The 24,047-nt window shown below is 41.5% G+C and overlaps 3 protein-coding genes and 2 long non-coding RNA genes across 8 annotated transcripts in view; all 5 read left to right on the top strand.

Moving 5' to 3' along the window:
* Positions 1-4,066: 4,066 nt before the first annotated feature.
* Positions 4,067-4,406, top strand: LOC120646209. Its single transcript, XR_005664314.1, has 3 exons — positions 4,067-4,089; positions 4,200-4,271; positions 4,359-4,406. It is a non-coding gene; the product is annotated as an uncharacterized LOC120646209 (long non-coding RNA).
* Positions 4,407-5,574: 1,168 nt separating this feature from the next.
* LOC120644164 lies at positions 5,575-5,981 on the top strand. Its single transcript, XR_005663468.1, has 3 exons — positions 5,575-5,606; positions 5,690-5,758; positions 5,847-5,981. It is a non-coding gene; the product is annotated as an uncharacterized LOC120644164 (long non-coding RNA).
* A 1,240-nt stretch (positions 5,982-7,221) lies between these two features.
* LOC120645540 lies at positions 7,222-7,992 on the top strand. Its single transcript, XM_039922324.1, has 2 exons — positions 7,222-7,584; positions 7,897-7,992. Exons 1-2 carry the CDS (start codon positions 7,222-7,224, stop codon positions 7,990-7,992), a joined length of 459 nt encoding a protein of 152 aa, XP_039778258.1.
* Positions 7,993-8,433: 441 nt separating this feature from the next.
* On the top strand, positions 8,434-11,060 carry LOC120644163 (ATP-dependent DNA helicase PIF1-like). The gene is made up of 2 exons (XM_039920737.1): positions 8,434-10,311; positions 10,912-11,060. The coding sequence occupies exon 1, from the start codon at positions 8,509-8,511 to the stop codon at positions 9,733-9,735; it is 1,227 nt and encodes a 408-aa protein (XP_039776671.1). The 5' UTR covers positions 8,434-8,508; the 3' UTR covers positions 9,736-10,311; positions 10,912-11,060.
* Positions 11,061-20,034: 8,974 nt separating this feature from the next.
* Positions 20,035-24,047, top strand: part of LOC120644165 — a 53,269-nt gene continuing 49,256 nt past the window's right edge. The window contains exons 1-9 of one of the 4 annotated variants that reach the window (XM_039920740.1): positions 20,035-20,207; positions 20,370-20,478; positions 20,708-20,880; positions 20,991-21,252; positions 21,556-21,778; positions 21,879-22,062; positions 22,138-22,353; positions 23,103-23,173; positions 23,297-23,516. In XM_039920740.1, the coding sequence (XP_039776674.1) occupies positions 20,421-20,478; positions 20,708-20,880; positions 20,991-21,252; positions 21,556-21,778; positions 21,879-22,062; positions 22,138-22,353; positions 23,103-23,173; positions 23,297-23,516 (1,407 nt within the window). In that variant the 5' untranslated portion in view covers positions 20,035-20,207; positions 20,370-20,420. Of the gene's footprint in view, positions 20,208-20,369; positions 20,479-20,707; positions 20,881-20,990; positions 21,253-21,555; positions 21,779-21,878; positions 22,063-22,137; positions 22,354-23,102; positions 23,517-24,047 lie in introns of all 4 variants that reach the window. The other 3 variants (XM_039920741.1, XM_039920738.1, XM_039920739.1) reach the window with 3 other exon arrangements.

A 24,047-nucleotide genomic window follows, 5' to 3' on the forward strand; every position in this document is an offset into this window, starting at 1 on the left:
GAATCAAGTTATGGACTATTTAGGTTTGACTTACATGGGTGGAGAGCCATTTTTTACTAGAGATTTAAGGTTCCAAGCAAAGCTCTCCTTTTGTAGGACAAGTCAATCTAACACTCCATTGTTCGATATTTGTAGTTCTATATGTGGTAGCTATTGGAAAGTGGAGCAGAGTGCACTTGTTCGTGCTCTAGTATATTTTGATGAAGTTCTAGGCTGGACGATTCGAGCCACCCCCTACCCGCTCCTGAATATGCATTTTCAGGGGTAGTTCACCCCTTGACCCGCCCCTAAAAATGCATTTCTAGGGGCGGGTAGGGGGTGACCCGCCTCTGAAAATGCATTTCTAGGGGCGGGTGGGGGGTGGCCCGCCCCTATGAACGGGTTTTTAGGGGTGGTTTCGTTATCTGCCTCTGAAAATTAGTATTTTTAACAACGAGAACTAGCAGCGGGCATGCTACCCGCCCCTAAAAATGCGTTTTTACCCATCCCAACAAATGCTTTTCGTAATAGTGCGGGGACGGGTAAGAGAAGGGAGTCGGACGCGGAGCTCTTGTCGTCGGCCTCCATCTAGAGGACGAGAGCCTTGAGCTGCATGTACATGTCGTCCCCGTCGGCCGTGTCCAAGGGGAGCGCCGCCGACAAGACAAGCCTGGCGCCTCATCAGCAGGATGGCAATAGGACGAATAGGAGTAGGAGATGCATGGCACTTGCACGTGCTCCATTACGAATTAACGATGGATCGCGAGATGCTGCTGCTGGCTGCTGCAATTCAGGGGTTAAGCCAGAGGGAGAAGACGACGATGGCAGCATGCCAGCATGGTAAGGATCTGGGGGTTTTATAGCCTTCCGGATTTTATTTTTTTATTTATTTTTCATTTTTCTAAGCTTAGATTCCCGTTGTCGTAGACTGGACTGGATTTGTTGGGCATCTTGAATTGACTAGTGTACAGATCGAAGAATAATGTGGAGCAGAAGTACTGCAAGGGCTGCCTACATTAGTAGCAGCCTCTGATCTTCCTTCCTCGAAGCTGCGTGCATCTCTCCGAACATGACTCACAGAGCTGAGCACCATTGCATAAAGATACTTGAAAAAATAAACTCACTCATACCAAAATTTAGATTATTTGATTTTTTTAGATTTATAATGTTCACTATGCACCTAAATATAGTATATTTCTAGGTGCATAACAAAAGTTATGAACCTAGAAATGGTAAACAACCTACATCTGAGTATCTGCTATTTTCCGGTGTATTATTTTTTTCGCGACCATGCCTGAGCACGTATTCATTAAGAAGAAAGCAATACGACCATTACAAACCTTAATAGGTAGAGGCTATTAAGGCGGGTACAAACGCAACCAAACAAACGGCAGACGACCCAACACCTAGCAAGAACAACTGGGGGAGAAACACAAACCCACAACCCTAGACACGACCACACCTCAGGACAAGACCACACCACTGAACCTGCTAAAAGATACAACCTCGTCAAGAGTGCAAAAGATCTACAACTCAATAGGGTGGCAAAGCATCCACCCAATCAACACAACCAAGGCGGCCAAGCATCCGCTCCAACGCGATCACCAACCAACGCGACAACGGCGGCAAAGCATCCGCCAGAGGAAACAAATAAATGGCGGCTAAGCATCTGCCGAACAACGACCTATGCAACCCAAACGAGGTGGATGAAATGAAGCTAAGGCATGCTCCGAAGCAGGAACTCCTGAAGAAGAGCCGACGACCACGATCCAATGTCGACCAGTAGAGCTTCCAAGACAATGCCTCAAGGGAGGAAGCGACGCCAAATGCGCCGTCGTCGTCCGGACCACCGTGGTCAAGGTTTTCATCCGAAAAGCATACTGGAGAGAAGAGAGGAGGGGAAGAAAGTGATGCCTTCAACAAGATAAACGGCGCCCGAGGGCGTCGCCATCACAGGCCCGCAAGCAGACCCAAGGCTTTTGCGTGCACCCTGCACTCTCTTCAGAGCCGAAGGAACCACCTAAGCGTCCTCACGGAGCCGAAGAGCACCGCCACATTGCAGACCGAGGCAGCCCGCCAGCCACAACGCCGCCGTAGAGAGGTATTTTCCTGTGTATTACGATAGGCATGCTCCATGTTGTCATAAGAAGCAAAGCCATTTGCCTAGAAACGATGCTAATTGTTGACTAAGTGATCTTTACAGGCTTCCGTCGTTACTAGGGGTGCAGTGAAAGTGGTGGCACTGATAGATAGTTATGCTGACAGTTCGTTAGTAAATTTTGGTTATTTTCTTTCCTTTTCTTCGAATGAGCCTTGCATCGTCCATAACCAGGAGAAGAAAACCCGCAACCCAAATCACTACAGTTATCTCTACCACTCTCTTCTCTTCTCTTCTCTATCTCTACTACTAAAAAGAACGATTGGGAGAAAAAAAATTGGTGTGACCCTAACCTCCGCCTGTGGTGGCTTTGCCGTGCGATGTATTGCATCCGTCCGATCAAAGCAGTCCTCCTTGTGATCCCAACGGCTCCCTCCCCATCGCACGGCACCCGCCCATCCCTGCGATCCCGCCCCCTCCCCCGTCGCACGGCATCCCCGCGCGCGACGGTCGCTCCCCCGCAAACCGTCGCGCAGCCCTCCACCGCGATCCCATCGCGCTGCCCGCCATCGTCCTCGTCGCCGCCGCCACCACCGATCCGGTCCGGGCAAGCGCTGCTCGCCAGCATCCTCGTAGCCGCCACCGTTTAATTTCTCTTTTACATCTCCGTGTATCCCGCGGTAGCCTTCTCTCTCTGCCGTCAGCCCGTCGCGTCATGGTCCTGCGCCGCCGCCGGCCGTCGTGAGGCCGTCACGACGTCCCGCGCCACTGTGCTCCTGCGCTAGCCCGAGCTCTCGTCTGGCGCAACTGCCGACCCGTCGCGTCGTGCTCGAGCGCCAGCCCGTGGTCACACAGTCCCGCGCCGCTGCCGCCACCGGCCCAGCTGTCACGTCCTACTGAATGAATCTTGCTCCTGCAGGATTGGCCATTATTTGGGCAAGGAGCTGGTTGAGAACCTCTCAGTCCTCCATTTCTCCGACCTCGTCGTCGAGCCACTGCGGTCGGGGAACTACATCCTGAACATGCAGCTCATCTTCTCTGAAGACTACGACACCGAGGGTTGAGGCGGGTCTGCAGTGCCTCCTTCTTGCTTCTCATCTCTACTACTAAAAATAACGATTGGCCTGCTGCGCCGAACAACACCTGGCCTGCCCTACGATCCGTCGCCCTCGCCGGCGTGACTGGAAGCCCTAGCTCAAGTAATCATGAATGGCAATTCTACTACAAATCAGGTACTTTGGTTCATGATGAAAAGATGGCCATTGCGCAGCACCAGCTATCTGAACTGAAATAGCTGCAGTTGCCATGCAATTGGGTGGTCGAACGGTGTTGCAGAATATAAAATTGCTTATCCTCACATGAATCTGTCCTTTTAATTTCTTGTTAGTGGTCAAGATAATTAAACGTCTGAATTTAGTTTTCCTAACTGAGGGTGTAACCATTGCAGATACGTAATTGGTTGGTGCTGAGTATTTTTCTATACAACAATGGCGCGCTCAGGAAGAATACCCTTTGCTGATATATCAAACGCTATTGGTACAGGTGACTTGTATTTCTATGATTGTGTTTTCCATGCTCTGTGCAATGTCGTTGTCCCGTGACTTATGGTTGCGCTTGCAGATACTAAAGATACTTCCAATATGGCTCCAGTTGCCCTTGAACAAATAGAACGGAAGAGGCAACGAGAAAGGGAGCGGTATGCTGGGATGTCTGTTGAACAAAAAAAAGAAAAGAACAAGAAGCGCCGAGAAGCACGTTTGATGAAGAAAAACGTACAAGCCCAATGTAATGAAAACAAGCATCCAGGCATACAAGATGAAATATTGGCAACAGGTCTCCCATCATACATCGATCTATTATGCAATCCTTTATATGACCGTCACTGATTCATTAATTAGAGGTTAACTCAATTACATACAACCTCAAGGTGTAGAAACAGATGTAAATCCATCGACGGCTGATGAAACTGCTGATTGGCTCCATCGCAATCAGCCGGTCGACAGATGTGCCAGGTAGTGTTTTGGTTGTTCGAGTAATTATCAGGCAAATGTGTTGGACATTCGTTTGGGGTCCTGTTGCAATTATATAGGGTTCATATGCTGTTCGTTTTGTGCACATGCAGAAGGGTATCAGGGCACTGATACCACACTTGGAGACATGACAGTCAATACTACCAGCGCGAGTCATATTTTAGGTACATTTGCTACAGCTGGTCCATATGTTGATATGCTACAATTTGATTACCTTTTCAAGAATTTATTGAATTTTTTTGCCTATATAGATGTCTACTAGGGTACTATTGATCATATGGGCGAAGATGATAGCATTCCAAGCAAGGACCCCATGACAGGTGCGTGATATTATAGCTTGTTAATGTTATACTTGGTATAGATGACCATAAGCATGTATTGAAGTCAAGTATAATTACATTTTATAGTTGCCGCCCATAGCACAAAACAACATTGGTATAACTATATTTGTAATTTTAATGTTTACTAGGCAACAGGTGAAACTCATCAAGTTTGTCCTAAGGAACGTCGACGTGAGAGGGCTAGAGCCCAGAGGGAGGCAATGACTACCGAGAAGAGGGAACTAATTAATAAGCGTCGTCGAGACGCGTACCATGCCAAAAAAGCGAATTGGCCCCAGTTATTTGCAGAACAGAAGAAGGCTAATGTTAAGGGGCCGAAAAGAGAATATAAACGTAGACTGAAAGAATTCAGAGCCAACAACTTACACCCCGATTCTATAGCTATGGCAAACCCTCAATTTGTGCCCAAACTTATAATTCCAACCCCCATAGAACTTTTGACCATTGCCAGTGAGTTGGTTATTCCGGAATTCAGCGGATCACCTGTTTACATCCCACCGATAGTTGAACAGACACCAGACAATCAGGGCATGGAGTCTAGGGTTGGACGCTGTCTACCTAGGCGTTGTGTGGTTGCCGTTGAGAGAAATTCACTCCGAAATCAAAGAAATAAGGAGTTCCATGCAACCATTGGCAAAAATCGCGGTTCTACGTATGATACGGACAAGTGTGGCGATCAGCTGTCAACAGAATCCTGTGAGGGTAATTACTGCCCCACATCAAAGATAAATTTATAAAGAATAGTTGTATGTTAAATCATTAATTTAATATGCATACTGATTTTTATTTTCAGGAGAACAACTCGGCCACCAGGATCATATGGAGCGAGTTAAGACTCAAGAGCATGAAGAAATCGATATTGGTAAAAAGAAAAAAAAAACTCCAAGGAAAACTTTTGCTATTCCCTCTAATTGTGTTGACCAAATAAACTCCTTTCTCCCCACGTGGATCTGCTCCTAAGGTCAGTAGCTGGATGGCATCACAGTCACAGCCAATCTGCACCAATTGTGATGGTAAAAAGTTCATCTTAATATCCTATACACATGATCACTAAGTTGACAAATTGATTGTACCTTTAATTTTGATTTCAAGGTTTAGGTGGCGCGTGACTCCAAAATGACCTTAAGTTGCAGACACAATCTCCTATGGTCGAGGATGGTACTTTCCCTATATTTCATTAACAACATTAATCAATTTGATGTTGCATTCTTGTCAATTTAATGATCGTACTATTGAAATAGATGGGGATGAGAATGTTATTTTCGAGGAGGATGATGAAGAAGATGAGGGTTACCTTTTTGCCGGACAAGGTATTGGCAAAACACAATTCTTGCAATTGGAAAAAAATTGTTAAATTCTACTAGAATGGAATGTTAATGGCATTTAATATATGTACAGATGGTGAATCCGACGATGATGGCGATGTAACTTCATGTGGAGATGATGCCGATGTGTCGGATGTAATTGATCCCTTCGGCAAAGTGTTTGAAAATGTACCATCTGAGACGCATAAGCTTGAGCCAGTTGCTAATTGCGAACACTACACCGCAAAGAAATTTCAGTTCGAGCCCCTTGGGTTTTGTTGCCGCAGTGGGAAGATACATCTACCAACCCCTGACACACCACCTAAACTCATGGGCTTTGGTCAAGCTCAGATGCTGATGCTAGACACTTCCACTCAAACATTAGATTCTTTAATGGTCATTTCTCATTCACATCCCTGTATTGCCACCTAGATCGTATGACAACCAACATGCGAAATGGGGGAGTTTATACATTTTGTGCACATGGGCAGATGTACCATAATGTTCGGTCATTTGGTAAGGAAGAAGGCACCGAACCTAGACACCTTGAATTATACTTCTATGATGATGATCCTTCTCTTGAGCACCGATACCGTAGGTGTCATGAAGAATGCTTGATAAAGGATAAGGAGGTTATAGAAAGATTAGTTGGGATACTACAAGGCAACCCATACTCCGAACATCTGAGATCTATGGGTCACGTTGAAGATGTAGAGGACTACCATGTTGCATTGAATCTTGACCAACAGTTAGATAAGAGAACATATAATGTGCCTCTCACATCGGAGGTTGCAGCTATTTGGATTGAGGGTAGTGAACTCCTAGGCCAGTTCAAACATAGTGTTCTCCTGTAGGGGAAGGATAGGTCTGTGCACGGGATTCGTTCATACCATGCATGTTATGATGCATTATCATATCCACTTTTCTTTCCCAGAGGGGAGCTCGGTTGGCATAGTTGCATTCCGAGGTTGGCATGACTATGCAAGAGGTCAAGGCTGCCCGTGCAAACTGAAAGGCTCGCGCTGAAAGTGATGGCGGCGATGATGAAGGTATAGTTCGGGGATTATAAATAAATAATTATAGTTTTTATTACACACTACTTCTTGTTCTATATTTCTTTGTGGTAATAGTAGCTTCACAAATGTGTAGGTGGGCCCGGCAATTTATGTGTGTCAGTACGTGACTATTACTGCTACAGATTCCAGATGCGTCCCGATATATTTAACCCAGTTTTTTTTGGTACGCGGCTATTCCAGCAGTTTGCTATGGACACATACATGAAGATAGAAAGTTCACGCTTAGATTACATAAGGAATAATCAGCAGGAGTTGAGGGCTGATTTATACCAAGGTCTTGTTGATAGTTTGCATGCAGGCGAGGGTCGAGCAGATTCCCTTGGGAAACGGATAGTGTTGTCCACGACATTCATAGGAGGTCCTCGGGACATGAGGTGTCGGTATATGGATGCCATGGCATTAGTGCGGAAGTATGGGAAACCAGATATCTTCCTCACAATAATGTGCAATCCAAATTGGGATGAGATCAAACAGGACCTTTTGCCTGGCCAAATTGCACAAGATCGCCTTGATCTTGTAACTAGGGTTTTCAGGGCAAAACTTGAGGTGCTGAAGAAGAAATTGATGGAGAATGTTATCCTTGGTAAGGTTTGGGCTTATGTATATGTTGTGGAGTTTCAAAAGAGGGGGTTGCCACATGCTCACTTCTTGCTGATCATGAAACGGAAGTACAAGCTTACATGTCCTGAGCAATATGATCTTCTTATCTCAGCAGAACTTCCAAACAAGAAAAGGTTTCCTGAGTTATACAAGATGGTCACCAAGCAAATGATGCATGGCCCGTGCGGGGTGCTAAACCCGTTTTGTCCTTGCACTAAGGGGCGCACATCTTGTAAGAATCGCTATCCATGGGCCTTCTGCAAGTCCACATCTCAGCGAAAAGACTCTTACCCCGTATATAGGCGACGTAATGACGGACGTAAGGAAATTGTTAGAGGTCATGGGCTGGACAATAGATGGGTAGTCCCATACAACCCTTATCTGCTACACACGTTCAATTGCCATATTAATGTTGAAGCTTGTGGAAGCATTAAATCTGTTAAATACTTATTCAAATACATTTACAAGGGTCATGATCGGGCATCTATTGCTGTTAGAGGAGGTGATAATGCTGAAGGCAATGGTAATGTTGATGAGATAAAGCAGTTTAGGGATGCTCGGTGAGTGACGCCTCCAGAAGCAATGTGGAGGATATATGGTTTCGACCTAAGCCAAAACCACCCACCTGTGAAACAACTGCAACTTCATCTACCTGATATGCATATGGTGTCATTCCATCAGCGTTCTAATATACAAAATATAGTAAATCATCCTGGTGTGGAAGAGTCAATGCTCACAGCATATTTTGCTCAAAATAGGGTCGACGAATTTGCACGTGGGATATTGTATCATGATTTTCCGGAATTCTATACTTGGCACCCCAATGGTAAATTTTGGAAGCGAAGGGTATATGAGGGACGCAAGCAAGTTGGTAGAATTGTCTCCCCACACCCGGCCGAGGGGGAACGCTATTATCTCCGCGTTCTACTTAACCATGTTGCTGGAGCTACCTCATTCGACCATCTTAAAATGGTTGATGGTGTCGTGCAAGCTACATTTCGCGAGGCAACCGAAAGAAGAGGTCTAATTGAAGAAGATAATACATTAGATGAGTGCCTTACGGAAGATTCTACGTTCCAAATGCCTTCTTCACTACGAAGGCTATTTGCAACTATTTTGGTATTTTGTGAACCAAGTGATGAGTTTGCACTTTGGAAGAAACACTTGGATGCATTATCAGAGGACTATCGACGAAATAGTCCATCACCCGATATAGCCACACAAATGGTACTTATTGATATTAGAAATATGTTACAGTCAATGGGAAAGGACATTAAGACATTTCCTCTTCCGGAGATTGATGAGATGTATGATGATGCTAATGGTATTCCTCATGAAATTTTTGAGGATGCAAGCGTTGAGGTGGATATCGATGATGTGTCTTTGGTCAACTCCCTTAACTCAGAACAAAAGGACGCCTATGAGGAGATCATGGCAACAATTGATTCTGATAAAGGTGGACTCTTTTTTGTGGATGGTCCTGGCGGCACCGGAAAGACTTTCCTATACAAATCTCTTCTAGCGACACTACGAAGTCAGAACAAACTTGCCGTGGCAACAGCTACATCAGGTGTTGCAGCATCAATAATGCCTGGTGGGAGAACGGCCCACTCATGTTTCGAGATACCCCTAACCATTGAGGATGGAAGTTTTTGTAGTTTCACAAAACAGAGTGGCACTGCGAAGCTGCTCCGTCAAGCGTCTATTATTATTTGGGACAAGGCTTCTATGACGAAGAGGCAAGCTATTGAAGCACTTGACAACAGTCTACGCGATATAATGGATCGGCCTCAACTGCCATTTGGGGGTAAGACATTTGTGTTCGGAGGAGACTTTAGGCAGGTACTACCAGTTGTTAGAACGGGGTCAAGGGCTCAAATTGTCGATGCTTCGCTACGGAGATCGTACCTATGGGATTGCATGAGACATCTTAAGCTGGTTCGCAATATGAGAGCACAAAGTGACCCTTGGTTCGCGGATTATTTATTGCGCATCGGTGGTGGAATGGAAGAGGTTAATTCCGACGGTGAGGTCAAACTACCGGATGAGATTTGTGTCCCGTATTCTGGGAAGGCAAGTGACCTCGATACACTAATTAATAGCATATACCCAAATCTCAATGAGAACATGTTAAACAAAGATTACATCACTTCGAGAGCTATATTATCTACTAGGAATGATTGGGTTGATAAGATTAACATGAAGATGATAGGTACTTTCCAAGGTGGTGAGATGGAGTACCATAGTTTTGATGCTGCAGTGATGATCCTCGTAACTATTATCCAGCTGAGTTTCTTAACACTCTGATGCCAAACGGACTTCCGCCTCACGTGCTAAAAATCAAGGTTGGTTGTCCTATCATATTGCTCAGGAATATAGATCCTGCTAATGGTCTATGTAACGGTACAAGACTGGTTGTAAGAGGTTTCCAAAAAAATACAATTGATGCAGAAATTGTGTTAGGTCAGCATGCTGGGAAACATGTTTTCCTCCCCCGGATACCCTTATGCCCATCTAACGATGAGATGTTCCCCTTCCAATTTAAAAGGAAGCAGTTCCCAATCAGATTGAGTTTTGCCATGACAGTCAACAAATCATAGGGTCAAACAATCCCAAACGTTGGTGTGTACCTTCTTGAGCCGGTATTCTCTCATGGCCAGTTATATGTTGCGATGTCTAGAGCCACTTCGAGGAAGAACATTAAGATTCTCGCAAAACCGCCTAATGCTATTGAGGAAGACGACGAACCTAAAAAAAGCAAGAAGGGTAATAGGAATGGGAAGGAGAAAACAAAAAAGAAAGAGAAGAAATATGTCCCAACTGGTAATGGTACATTTACGAAAAATATTGTATATAAGGAGATTCTTACACCATAGCTGTGAGGTAATGACAGTTGTAATTATTTGTTTTTTCATATTCTAAATTTCTGTATAATCATTGTACCAAATTTAATAATACATGCCATAATGACTTATTCTTGGTGTGGTGAGTGATCACGTACTGAGCTACAGGTTTTTTTTCTGTATTACAGTTTAAAATTTTATGGTTCCAGCTACTTTAAATTGTTTGATATACTTGTAGAGGTCATCAGTTTAATTGGATTGCATTTTTATAATGTGTAATTTTACCTGGGTTCTTCTTGTGATGAAAAGCAATACACACCTATGACAATTAATCAGTTTAATAGAATCACATTTATATGATCTGTAATTACATACCTGGTTGTTTGATTTATTTTACTTGTGACAGTCAATGGTCTGAGCTCTTGTCTTTTTAGTTAGAATTGCTCTGCTAGGCTCAATATCTCGAGTAGTGATAATGCATGCAGAAGTGCATTTATTTGTACTTAGCACTTCCATCAATCCTTGTATTGGTTTCAGCTTGACGTTCTTATTTTCGTTCTACACAGAAACTTTTCCTGCTGGGCTTTCTTTGTACCACTAGATTTACAAGTTTTGCTTATTTTATTTTCTTGGCTCGCAGTGCCTCAAGACTTCGACAGTTTCCGCCAACCTAACATGCACCATGGAATGGAGGCTTGCCTTGGATTGTCCATGGGACCTATATGCTCTAGATTCAATTGATCCGTCCATTGGACCGATGAGACTTGGACCTGTTCAGTGTTCAGTGCCATGTTTCAGTCAACACCGAATTTAATGTACACGTGCTGCAGCTTCTCGACAGAATTTAAGCATTGATGGTGCGGCACTGCAGCTCCACCCAAAATTGACAAAAAAAAAGTCCCACTGGTGGTGTCAATTCAGTTCAGCAGAGCAACATTTATTTGCATTCTTGTCAATTATTCAGTTCGACGGCCAGCAACATTTATTTGCATTCTTGTACTGTTGCAAGCAAACTATATTGAATATTAATGTGCCATCTATTTGAGCGTGTCTTATCTTTTAAATCACCCATAGCAACACTATATATTGGAAGCTAATTAATTTACTGTCATGTAGTAATGAACCTCGATAATAAGTTCATCCGTGCACACTGATACTACGCTTTTGAAATCTGTAATTAAGTGTGCATGTATTTTGCTTCATCAATGGTTAAGTGGTATAGAACAATCAGATCTAAACTAATGTATAGATTTTACTCAAAATATAACTTTTGGGGGTCCATCATATACGTGATGATTACTTACGTATCCATAGTTTTGCAAAATGGCGTACTATGTGGCAGAACTTCACCATCGATGTGTTGTTGTCGGAATTGAATGCTTAACTACTTGCAGACGTAAAAAATTATCTTAGTCACATCATAAGTAGGGATATAAAATAGAATTCACTGTACATTTTCTTGCATATTTAGTTGGCCTGGACATCAATTTGTTACTTTTTTGTGAGACCAAATTTATATTTGGATGGATACGTAAGGGTGGATGACGTGTAATGCACTTTCTTATATTGAATATTTACGTGCGGTCTATGGGCGTGTCTTATCTTTTATTACCCTTAGCAACGCACGGGCACAATCCTAGTAACACTTAAAAGATTGACAATTTAGTAAGAACACGGTGCTAATGGACGAAGGGGCGGCTAGTGTATTGATAGGCTATACAAGATTATCTTCAAGTAGTAGGTGGTGCAAAAATAAAAGAAACAGTTTAATAGATGAAGATACGATGATTTCAATTACGATTTGATTATTGGAGCGTTAAGCATGTGCTCCTTCGGGGAAGCAGCAGCTGATTGCTACATGTTTGGACTTGAGAGAGTAATTTATACATAGCTGTTTCGGTTGAATGATTAACATCTTTCATGCCTGTCGAACTGTGTTAACCGAGAGACCGTTTGAACAATAGTTGTTCCTAATCTCACACTAAACTTCGTCCTAATATATTTTTTTATGCATCAAACAAGATTTCATACATTTGTTTTGCATGTAGCCGACAGTAATGTGGTTCTGTAAAAATTGGAAAATCCCTGAAAAATAATCATTGATAAGACTAACACGAGAACAAAAAATAAAATAAAATATGTACTACACTGTTGACCATTATTTATTTCAGTAAGTGTCGAAATGAAAAACATTGGGTGCATACTCGTTCTAGTAAAGTTTTGCTGTCTCAAAAGGGCCAATATACATATGCTATTGGACCTTTTGAGTACTACTGAAGAAGATCTTATGAAAATTGATAGTTTTCGTATGGAATATGGAAAACTAATATGGGACGCTATAAAGAAGCATCTCCCAATTGATTTACCGAAGAACAAGTTCTCGCTTTAAATCCATTGCAATTTTTCCACTTTTTCTTTTTTTTTACGAAAAAACAACTTTGCGGTTTTGGCACAATCTATATTTTCGCAAAATAGATCATAATAAAACATATTTTAGGTATCCATGAAAGATTCATAATGATTGTAAAGTACGAGAGGGTACTTTGAGGTATTTTTGCCTTGAACTTTTTTACAGCCGTTGATCTATGGAAAATTAATTTAATTAATATTTGGTCCTACTATAACACTCAAGACGAACAAAGAGCAAAATACGCTTTCTACATGAGAATAATTAAAATTGATAGCAAAAATTATTTTTTTATCCATTGCTCGAATGGACGAACGGACATTGTTGTTGTGTAGAGCTCGTTGAGTACATTCCGTTTGACTATTTACATATCATATTTGGTGTTTGGATCAAAAAGTTAGAATTTTTTTTAAGTTGCTAGGCAGGCGGACCCACGTAGGTGTGCAACAGTAATCATTACAGTGCCCCATTCCCGTTTCAAAACCCTAAAGCCCTCGTCCTCACTGCGCCTCCACCCTTTGCCGTGCAACCAAGAACAGAGAGGGGAGAGGGGAGAGGGGAGAGGGAGAGGGAGAGGGAGAGGAAGAGAAGAGAAGAGAAGGGAAACTAGGGCACGTTGTTATCGATCCTCGTCGTTCCTCTCCAAAAACCGGTTGAGATTCCTCTCCTCTTTCTGTTTTCCCCATCTCCATGGCTTTTTCTCGTTGTTCATGGTGGTGCCGCCTTGTGCGGTGTAGTGCAACGAGGTTGGATCCAAGAAAGAAGGGGAAACGGAGTGGAATCGCCATAGTTGTCGTCGTCATCGCCGTCACCTTCATTCTTTTCAAGTGAAAACACTAGGTGAGACATGTCCCTACTGTGAAACTTGTTTTCCCCTGGTTTTAGAAGTTTTTAGCTCATGGGAGTAGCAGTATTAGTCGCCTTTTGGACTAGGATTAAGGTTTTGTCCTCGTTGCTTTTCTCAGCACACCATCAATCTGCACAGTTTCTGTTCGTGGCAGTTTTTTGTCCTCTTAATTGTCTCAAAAAATATCAAACCTTTATATGAGTTGGAGAAGAGTTATATATCTTTCCACATCCGTAGAGAACACCTCAATCAGATTTAAGATGAGGGAGAAACTAAGGTTGGAATCTGGCTGTTTTTAGTCTTGTAATTCTGGGCAGTGTTTGTTAACCTAAAGTTTAGGAAATCGTAATGGCGTTTTTGGACTTTCTCGTAGTTATAAGAGTTGTAGAGAATATCATAATCTTTCTAGATTATAAAAGATAATATTCATCCGAAGTTTGGAGCTTCAGTTATGACTATCTCAATAGAACTGTTCTACCGAATCTATCAGAATGTCAGATTAAGGTTCACCTCAAATTTATCCAATGTTGATAATTTTTCCCTACTTTTGGATAACTAGAAAGTTGTAGGTTCTGAAATTATATTTCTTGTGGAAAAATATAAGAATTTTTGTCCATCAGAATTAAAGATTCTAAAAAAGAGATGTAACAGTGCTGCTGTTTTCACTAGATTAGCATATGTTGACGTGAGGACGTTGGGTTCAGGCGTAGGATTGTTTTACTCGATGTTTTTATTATGAAGTGTGCTTGTTTTAGTGCTGAGCTATGTTTGTGAACATGTGGTGAACCTTTGGATTGTGCTTAGCTCACTTTCTTGATTCTGGGTGAAGGCAAGTAAATGTAGGGCTGTGGTCTACTCGCTTTAACTTTGTTATTTGAATTGCCTCCATTAAATTTCAAAAAGTCACACTAGCCAGAAAAGTTATGATCTAGTCTTTATTTTTGAGTTATATGTGTATTTACTTGTGTCATTGCTCTTGGAGCTATAAATTTTGGAGGTACATGAAGTTCATGCATTGCACTCATACATTTGCACTCTCATATTTAATATGCATATAAAGAAATCATAGCCGGATTGGTGCCGTAATTACCGGTACAACAATGCATGTTGAGATATAGCAATGTAGTTGCAGTTCTCACTTCCTTTCTTGGGATTTGTGGTTAGAAGTGAAGTCATGCATTGCATTGCACCAATTGCATGTGCATTGAAGCATTGATATGAAGTTTTTCATATCTTTACCTAAAGTTATATATTGTCTCATTTATGATACTTCTTTTTATTAAATTATTAATCTAATATTTAATCAAACTGTGATTTGAATGGCTTGGTTAAAGCAGTTTACTTGTTGAGATTTTTTCATAAACCTCATACGTTTTTCCCATCCGCAAGTTCTTGAGTTGGAAGGTGCAACATTGGATTGGAGTAGCAGCATGTGTGCACACACTTATCTATATATGTTGAACAAATATTTTTTATACCTTGTTTGGATGTGGAGATTTTGATATTGCTTTAAACTCTCTGATGTGATTCAGTTTCTATAATGGTTATTTCGCTCCAGTGCAAAAATTCAATAATCATCATGTCTGGAGAACTATGACATCCGGCCCAATTTGGATGTGGCCCAGTTGTGGCCTATGAGTGCTGCGTGCACATGTTTAGTACCACATTGCTATTTGAGCAAGCGTAGACCCAACTTATAAGCCTTTGTCCTCCAGCCATAGCACCTTCAGATTGACCCTTTTACGCGAAGCGAGGATGAAAGCGTAAGTGAGGTGCTATGTGTAAGCGGGCTCGCCCCTAGGAAGGGCTGGGCTGTGCGGTGTTAGGACACAGGCATGGCATATGGTGCCGACACTAGACGTGCGGGAGTGTGCCAAGGGGGGACGTTCCTGGCATTAGTGACGAGGACGTCAAGTTCTTTGAGTGGGTGTGTGTGACATCAGGACCAATTTTGATGTGGCCCAGTTGTGGCCCATGCATGAGTGCTGCGTGCACATATTTAGTACCGCCTTACTAGTTGAGCAAGGGTGGAGCCAACTTATTAGTCTTTGTCCTCCAGCCATAGCACCTTCGGGTTGACCCTTTTACACGAAGCGAGGACGAAAGTGTAAGTGATGTGCTATGTGTAAGCGGGCTCGCCCCTCGGAAGGGCTGGGCTATGTGGTATTGGGGGCGGGGTGTTACAAGCAGGGTTTTAAAATCCGACCGGACCGGCCTAACCGCCGCCCTCCGGTACCGGTTTACCGGACCGGTTAGGCCGGTAACCGGTGGAAACCGGTTGAATTCAAATCCAAATTTAAATAAATTCAAAAACTCCCATGCAACCGGTTCCGACCGGTTTACCGGCCGGTTTTACCGGTTTTACGGGTTTACCGATCGGTTTGACCGGTTTGAAATTCAAAAGCTCCCGTGCAACCGGTTTACCAGCCGGTTTGACCGGTTTACCGATCGGTTTGACCGGTTTACCGGCCGGTTTGACCGGTTTGATCGGTGGGCCTTCATGGGCCGGCCCATTTTTTTCTTTTTCTTTTTTGATTTAACTTTAAATTCCCACAAACTATACTAAATGAATGAATTTTTGAGAAAATTTGACACCATTAGATTCATCACACCTTGAAGTATTTTTAGGAATTTTTTTGGGAATTTTTCATTTTTTGAATTCAAATTTAAAATTTGAATTTTGGCCGGTTGGGTACCGGCCGAAACCGGAACCGGACCGGACCGGTTTGACCGGTAACCGGTCAAACCAGACCGGTTCCCACCGGTTAGGTTAACCTTGGTTACAAGAACCACTAAACTGCACTATTTTTTTAAAAAAAAACTAATTTCAGTACACTTATCAAATAAATATAAAAACCTGAATAAATTCTTAGAATTACAATCAAAACAAAAATTTTAAATCCTAATTATTTTGACACTATTTAGTTCAAGACGAATACATCGTTCCACACTATACGGGATGCGCAATCAGGTTTGCAGCTTTGTTTCAGGCTCACTTTTTTTTTAAATCATCGAGAAGAAAAAATGTTTGTTTCGAATCATGTCTATGTCGTTAACCTTGACCCTACGGTGATAACACTGCCATTCAGGGCTACCATCGATATCCCTGACACAGTGCGGTATAAGGACATGACAAAGAAGTATGGTCTTGGTCCAAATAGTGCCATCCTCAACTCGCTCAAAGCTGAGGATTTCTACATTAGGACCAAGGCCATACTCCTCCATCACGTCCTTATATATACCGCACCATGTTGCGGATATCGATGCAAAAGCTCCGAATATCAATATTATCACCGCAGGTTTAAGGTTAACGACACATACATGTTCCGAAACAAAGATTTTTTTAAACTTCTCGATGGTTTCAATATGAGCCTTGATAAATATATCATTAGAGTATCAAAATAATCTACCTAAAAGCATAAGAACTACCAAACTAACCACGCCACTTGAAAATAATTTAAAAAATCACTATAAATTACCCGCATTTAACCTATCTAATAAAACTTCTCTCAAATTCAAGTCATCGGCTCTATACATCTCAAATCCATGCACAAATCAAAGAAATCGAGCTCATTTTCACTATTTCTAAAAATTAAATATTTCTCTAACTATTGAGCATGAAAAAAGCATGAAGACCATCAAAGAAGAGATGATGAAGTTGCAAACCTTTGGCGCACTTAGAAGAGTGAAATCCCCACAAAACTTGAAAAAATGGCAGCACCTTCTTTCTAGAACACCATGGAGAAGAAGCCCGAGCTCGGTCGAATGTCTAACTCGGGCTCGGGGAGGAAGAAGGTGCGCTGATTTATAGAAGGAGAATTAGTATCGGCTGGAGCCTCGGGCCGATAATAAATCAACTCGGAGCCATTTAGTACCGGCTGGTGGCTCTAGCCGGTACTAAATAATGGTCACTGACTGTTGCGCATCAGTGTTGATGGAACTCTTTAATGTCAGCTGGTGGCTCCAAATGGTACTAATGGGCTCCTAGAGGCATGGTGCGTACCACCAGCTACTAAATTGAGCCGTTAGTATCGGACCATTGTGCGACCAGTACTAACGTGCGTGGATGAATGTGCCATTTTCTGGTAGTGATTGCAGTGGCTAATACTGATAGCAGCTCTCATTTGGGAAGCGTACGAAGCCAGCACTGTACATCACGTTAGTGTGTGTTCTTCGAGCATCGAGTTCTCATGTTCAGTGAGTAATTACCTCCCTAGCCTGAAAATGGCACCGTTAGGTCATTGTCAATACAAAGTTTCACTATACAGTTATCAAGATTGAGAACTTGGTAACTAAACTGAAAGACTATTATAGGATGAAACTCCTCTTTCATCTCATAAAATTTCCTTCTCTCTTCTCATAATGATCCTCCTATTTTAGCAAATTTGCTGATGTGGTATAAAAGTTAATACCTACTAGTCTATCAACCCGTGCTCCTGCATGGGCTTATTAAATATATCTGATAATTATCTATCTCACGGTCACTTTAACCAATTAAATATTCTAATCCAGTACTATAAAAATATATATTTATTATTATGTAATTATAGTAAATGTGATAGATTTAGTTACTAATAATTATTTCTCACTTTGCATCACACATCCATATATGTTTGATATGTATTTAATTAAACACTTTGTTCGAGCTATTTGAACAACATGAAAATTGGTATGCTTATCTCTTCTCATATAGATGAATATACGATGACACACACATTATGGTTAGTATTTTTATATAAGTAATAACATAAATAATATATTAGTAATGCTAGAAATAGTAATTTAGAATTTTATTTGATGCGCTTTAAGATTTTATTATAATAATATAATTTTGATTCAGATTTTTAGTTTATTTTAAATTTTTATTATGTTATCATTGGATAACATATATAAAAATTTATGAGGGTTATTTGATATTATTTTATAATGGCATAAGTGGGTAATTTACATGAAGATTAGGGATTACTTTAGATTATTTTTTATAATAGCAGATGTGGGTAATTTAAATAAATATTTAGGGGTTACTTTAGTCTATTTTTATAATCGCAAAGGTGGGTAATTTATTAGAAACATAACAGATCCAATGGATATTATGATTGGAGTTGCCGAATTGATGGCTGGATGTTTCTGATTTTTGTAAGAAATTGTAGGATTTCTCTATTTTTTAGACTGCCTACCTAGGATCCTAGGTGGCTGCATCTGGAGGCTTCAAAAAGAACTTACAATTAGTAATAGTAAGATGTAATCATAGTATTGTCTGATGATTGATGAACATAGAGAAACTGATCTCTATGTTGAAAACATGTGGTCCGGCCTTTGTTATTCGACTCACGGCAATAGCGGCACGTGTTCGTGTGGTTTGCTCATGGAGGTGTTGCTTTAAGATGGTTTTCTTTATAGGATCTAAATATTGGAATCGATTATGGATGACGCTGACTACCTATTACGTCTTACTCGTTCGCGTGCATCTGGCGGAGGCTAGAGAGGGCCTTTCTAAATCGCGGGCGCGCGCCAAGACAGCTTCTGGCGAGCGATCAGACCAAATACATCATTACCGGTGGCTTTCCACTCCGCAGTCCGCGCACTCGCCACTGCTGCATGCCTGCATGTCCGTCCGTCCGACTCCCAAGGCCCTGGCCAATCCAAAGGCACTGCCGCACTATCCACCCACATGCACACTGTGAGTTCGTAATTCCCGTTCTCTTTTATTATTCTGAACAATAAAATTTATATGAAGCAAAAATATAAAACTAAACTATATTAGCATAAATTATGTACAAAAGTTATATACATTAGTTAGCAACCGGAAAAAATATAAATTTATGTATAAATAATCTCTTCATAAGTTATGCATGAAATGAAAGCATAAAAATAGTTGCATAAATTGTATAACACAAAAATTATGTGCGAAAATTGCACTACAAAAATTATGCACATAGATTCTTGTTCATAAGTTATGCATAAATTGTATAAAACAAAAATTATGTTCATAAGTTGTTCATAAAAATATATGAAAAGTTACGAAGTAAAAAATATTAAGCACAAAAAAACTAATAAAAAAGGGAAATAAAAGGCATGCCCGGATCCACACCTTGGTTACTGAGGTCACCGTTACACGTATAAATTTGTTATACTTCCGTACAGCAGCACTGCTCGTGCTAGCTGCTTTTGCGTTCACACGGAGAAAGGAAATGAAATATTAAGATATGTATCGGTGGGCCTCCACATGTGGCATGCAGCGTGCAAGCCGGACGGATGGCGCGGTCGAAAGTCGAGCGCCCGGACGGCAGCCAACGCTCGCTCGTGGAACTAGAATCGTGCTAGATGTGGTCTCCGTGGATTATCGCTGGTGTAATTATCTCTGAGATCAATGAAGCTTCTTTTATATGAAAAATAGTAGGGAGTAGGGACCGCAACTCTGCTACTAGCATATAGTAGGGAGTAGGGTCCATTCTCACTCAACCACTCCACCATATGTGGTCACACTAACCGCTGGAAAGGCCTTTCATCTCTCTGTCTTATTTAACGACATCTCCATCTCCATCTCCACAAGAGGCCAGTCCACTATCCACTCTCTCACTCAACCACACTCTAGCTGAGCTCGATCTTGCTCCTCGACTACAGCAGGAGTTGGTTCTTCCGGAGTTGCGTAGCACAGCAGCAAGGCAGCTCTCCTTAGCAGGTTCGATCCGTGATTTGCTGCATGTTTTGCATCATCTTTTTGAAAGCAGGCCTCAACGCAGATTGAATCTTCACCCAGCTACAGTTATGTTGACTAGATGCCTACTCTTATCCCCTAAACAAGACTACCCCTTGTGATTTAATTCGCTAAGGCCTTGTTCAGATTTAGTGAGGATTAAAGGGTCCCCCCCCCCCCCCCCCCCCGGGCGGTCCCATGGAGAAGGGGAGTAGGTCTCTGCAATCTGCACCATTAGAAACAATAGCAAACGCCGGTAAGTTACCCAATCTTTCTTCGTCAGTTTCCATCTTGTTCAATTGGTTTGGACGAAAGAAATCAATAGTAACTTCTTCCACATTTTTCATCGGTAGAGGATCTACCTCAATATGTTCCATCGTCTCGTGGGAAATTTGCACGAAACTACTCCCCAAGATCTACCATCTTTGTTTTTGTTCCTATTAAATTTAATTGAGTTTTCCTAATAAAATTCTTCTGGGAAGTAGGAATGGATAGTACAGCAAGGATATATGATATGTACGAGACGATGCTGGAGAATATACTGCAGGATCCAAGTGAACCACCAGTGTCTCTGCCACTGGAATTCTTGGAAGCCATCACAGATAATTTCTCCAGTGACCATGAACTCGGCAGGGGTGGTTATGGAGTGGTTTACAAGGTATAAGATTATTTTTTCTGATTCAATCTAGTATTCATTTTTTTACTTTCTAGCAATTCTTCCAATTTTAACTGTCATAACTAATCAAGGCTTACGTGTGTGCTTTGAAGGGAATTCTCCGGAGCGGGAAAGTCATTGCAGTGAAGAAGATTTATGATGCGTATTCTATTGAGAAGGATAACTCTTTAGACGAGATCAGCCGTGTTATGGGGATCATGCACCCAAATGTGGTACAGCTCATAGGTTATTGTGCCGAAACTAAGATGGATACACTGACACACGACAGTGGGAAGCTGATTGTCGCGGAAAGACGCTCACGGTTGCTCTGCTTCGAGTATATTAGCAATGGAGGCCTCCATATGTATATTTCCAGTTAAATACTCCCTCACTTTCCTGTTACAAACCTCTAGTTAGTTTTCCCTTATTTTAAAATGTTTGGGCTATCCATAACATTGAGGCACATTTCACTTATATCCACCTTGTTCATTGCAGCAAATATAATCTAGTAATTGCTCCACAGCCCAATTCTCTGCACAAGTCTAGGTCTGTTTACTTGTTGCATGGGAGTGACTAGAGTACAAATTAAACATTATTATTTGACACACCCACAAACAAAATGGTGTTGTTATTCCACAATAATTAAAATCTTTCTTGTTTACCAAAATATTTCCACAGAAGAACATTTGGACCTTGGTTGGGACGAGATATACAAGATAATTAAGGGGATCTGTAGTGGTTTAGATGCCCTTCACGAAGAAAAGATTATTCATCTGGACCTGAAGCCACAGAATGTATTGATGGATGGTAATATGGAACCCAAAATTGTCGACTTTGGTTTCGCAAGGCAGTTGGGCGAAAATAAATCCAAAATATACACTGAGAGGGCCACAGGAACAGTGTAAAGCCCCTATCCCTTGCAACAACTACTCTTTTGATTTTACTATCCTCAAGGACTGAATATGCTTGTAGTATCTCTAAACTTTCAAATTGTGCTGCAGCGGATACATAGCACCGGAATACCATTTTCATGGCAAAATATCTCCCAAGGCAGATATATTTAGTTTGGGTGTTATAATGATTGAGTTAATCACAGGAAGTAGGAGCACGCCACATTATTCCTACACCTCTTATGACAATAATAGCCTCGATAGTACCCAAGCACATCAGCAATTCACCGAGAATGTAAGTTGACTTAATTACGGTTTGAGTACTGTAGTATGCTCTGTGTAGGCTCCACTCACTTATGCAACTGTGCAGGTGCTTGGAAAATGGAAGAAAATATTTCAAAGAACACTGCATGAAGCATCTGTCATTCAAGTTTATACCCATCAGTTGAAGCAATTGATTGATATAGCCCTAAAATGTGTGGACATTGACGTTAATAAAAGACCTACTGCAGCAGATATACTGCAATTTTTTTATCAGAATGCAGCAGGAGGAAGTTCATGTGATCCAATATGCAAAAATAGCCAGGTATAATCTCTCATAAAGAATTGCAATCATAATCAGATGAAAAACGATGACAAGTACGTGTCCGAGCGACATAGTCATCGTGTTGAAAACGGCACAAAATATTTAGGGGTTGAACAAAACACTAACGTATTTTAGACCATTTTTTAAATGTTCAGAAGTGTTTCATTTGTAAATACGACTAAAAGATACCACATATCACACAAAAAGTACCTTCTACATAATTAAAAATAAGGAAGAATTCTGTTTTTTCATCTGTTAAGTATTACAAAAGTGTGACACTCATGCCTTATATTTTAATTGGTGCAATTTCAAATCTTAACTAACTAAATCGGTGCCCTAATCATCTCGCCTAAGCTTAACAATAGTCTAATGCCATTTGATAATGGTTTAGGCCTTATAATCACCTAACTAATTACTACTTAGCCTTGTCAGACACAGAGTCGTCAAAAATATAAAGGCCACACAAATTTTTAGAAAATTATCAAAAAATCATTTTGATTGAAGATGATCGCAGTCTTCCATCTCACACCTCCCAATAAATTAAGAGGTTGCGCCCCCTTACACCACACACTGGGAAATATTAATGGCATCAACATGATAATTAGCACACTTGTTTAGTTAGTTAATAGGCTGAGTTGCATCAGTTCATACATATGGGATCGAAACCAGACTTTTGTAATACTTGAGTGATGGAACGCATTTTTTCCTTAGTTTACAATTCTGACTTGTCTGCGTCCTGCTGCCTGCAGGTTAGAGATCTCATCAGCGTGCAACCCATCGAGCTCAAATTCCCCATGGCAGATCCAAACAAGTTCCAGAGGTCTTCATGCTTGCTGCACTTAAACAACAACACAGTTGGACATGTCGCCTACAGGATGCTTTCCAATAGTCTATCGCCGCATTTAGTTTGGCCGTCATTTGGTTTTGTGCCTCCCGGGTGCAGGTACACTATTGCTGTCACAATACGCAACCAGCAAAATCCACGACCCAGCAACGACATGTTTTTTACACTAGAGAGCACCAGAGCGAGTGATCAGGAAATAAAGAACGTCATTTCAAGGCATTTAACGTCCGACCACAACGATTTTTTTACGAAAGCAAAAGATAAAGGCCGCCAGGTGCATGAGGAAAAAATTACTCCTGTTTATGGGAATAATGATCAGGTGAGTTTCCTACTTCCCTTTATGAACACCCACCAGTAGAGAAACCTGCATCCGTCCTGGTCCTCTCATTTATCTCGGTAGAGTTTAGACCCTTTAATTTAATTCCGGTTGAGGTTATCAACCGAGAATAAATGGGTCGACATGGGTCAATTTAAATGAAAATTAAGCATCCCAACTAGGGTAACATTTGTTATGTAACTGGGGTGATATAGAAGCTACCTGCAAGATTAGAGGTACTAGGTTCAAGTATTGCGAACCGTAGGGTTTGGTGGTGCTTGCTTATTTTTTTTGGCCTTGCAGGCCTCTTAGTCCCAGGCCGGGACCATTAGTCCTGGACTCGTTATCCCGTTTGGAAAACTGGGACTACTAAAGAGGTTTCCCAACCGAGACTAAACTCACTTTCTAGTAGTGACCAATCTTAGGATAACTAATTCATATCCTTTTGTATATTTATTATACTAGTAAAATGTACGTGCGTGCCGCACGTATTTACAAAAATATAATTAGCATTAATAGAAAATCTAATAAACA

Source organism: Panicum virgatum, chromosome 8K (assembly GCF_016808335.1).
Source record: "Panicum virgatum strain AP13 chromosome 8K, P.virgatum_v5, whole genome shotgun sequence".
NCBI classification, from domain to species: domain Eukaryota; kingdom Viridiplantae; phylum Streptophyta; class Magnoliopsida; order Poales; family Poaceae; genus Panicum; species Panicum virgatum.

Coding starts and splice junctions, on each gene's coding strand:
- LOC120644163 (XM_039920737.1), top strand. CDS start 8,509: ATGCCTTCTTCACTACGAAGGCTATTTGCAACTATTTTGGTATTTTGT.
- LOC120645540 (XM_039922324.1), top strand. CDS start 7,222: ATGGCATTAGTGCGGAAGTATGGGAAACCAGATATCTTCCTCACAATA. Junction 7,585..7,896: donor TTCCTGAGTTATACAAGATG/GTCACCAAGCAA, acceptor TACATTTACAAG/GGTCATGATCGGGCATCTAT.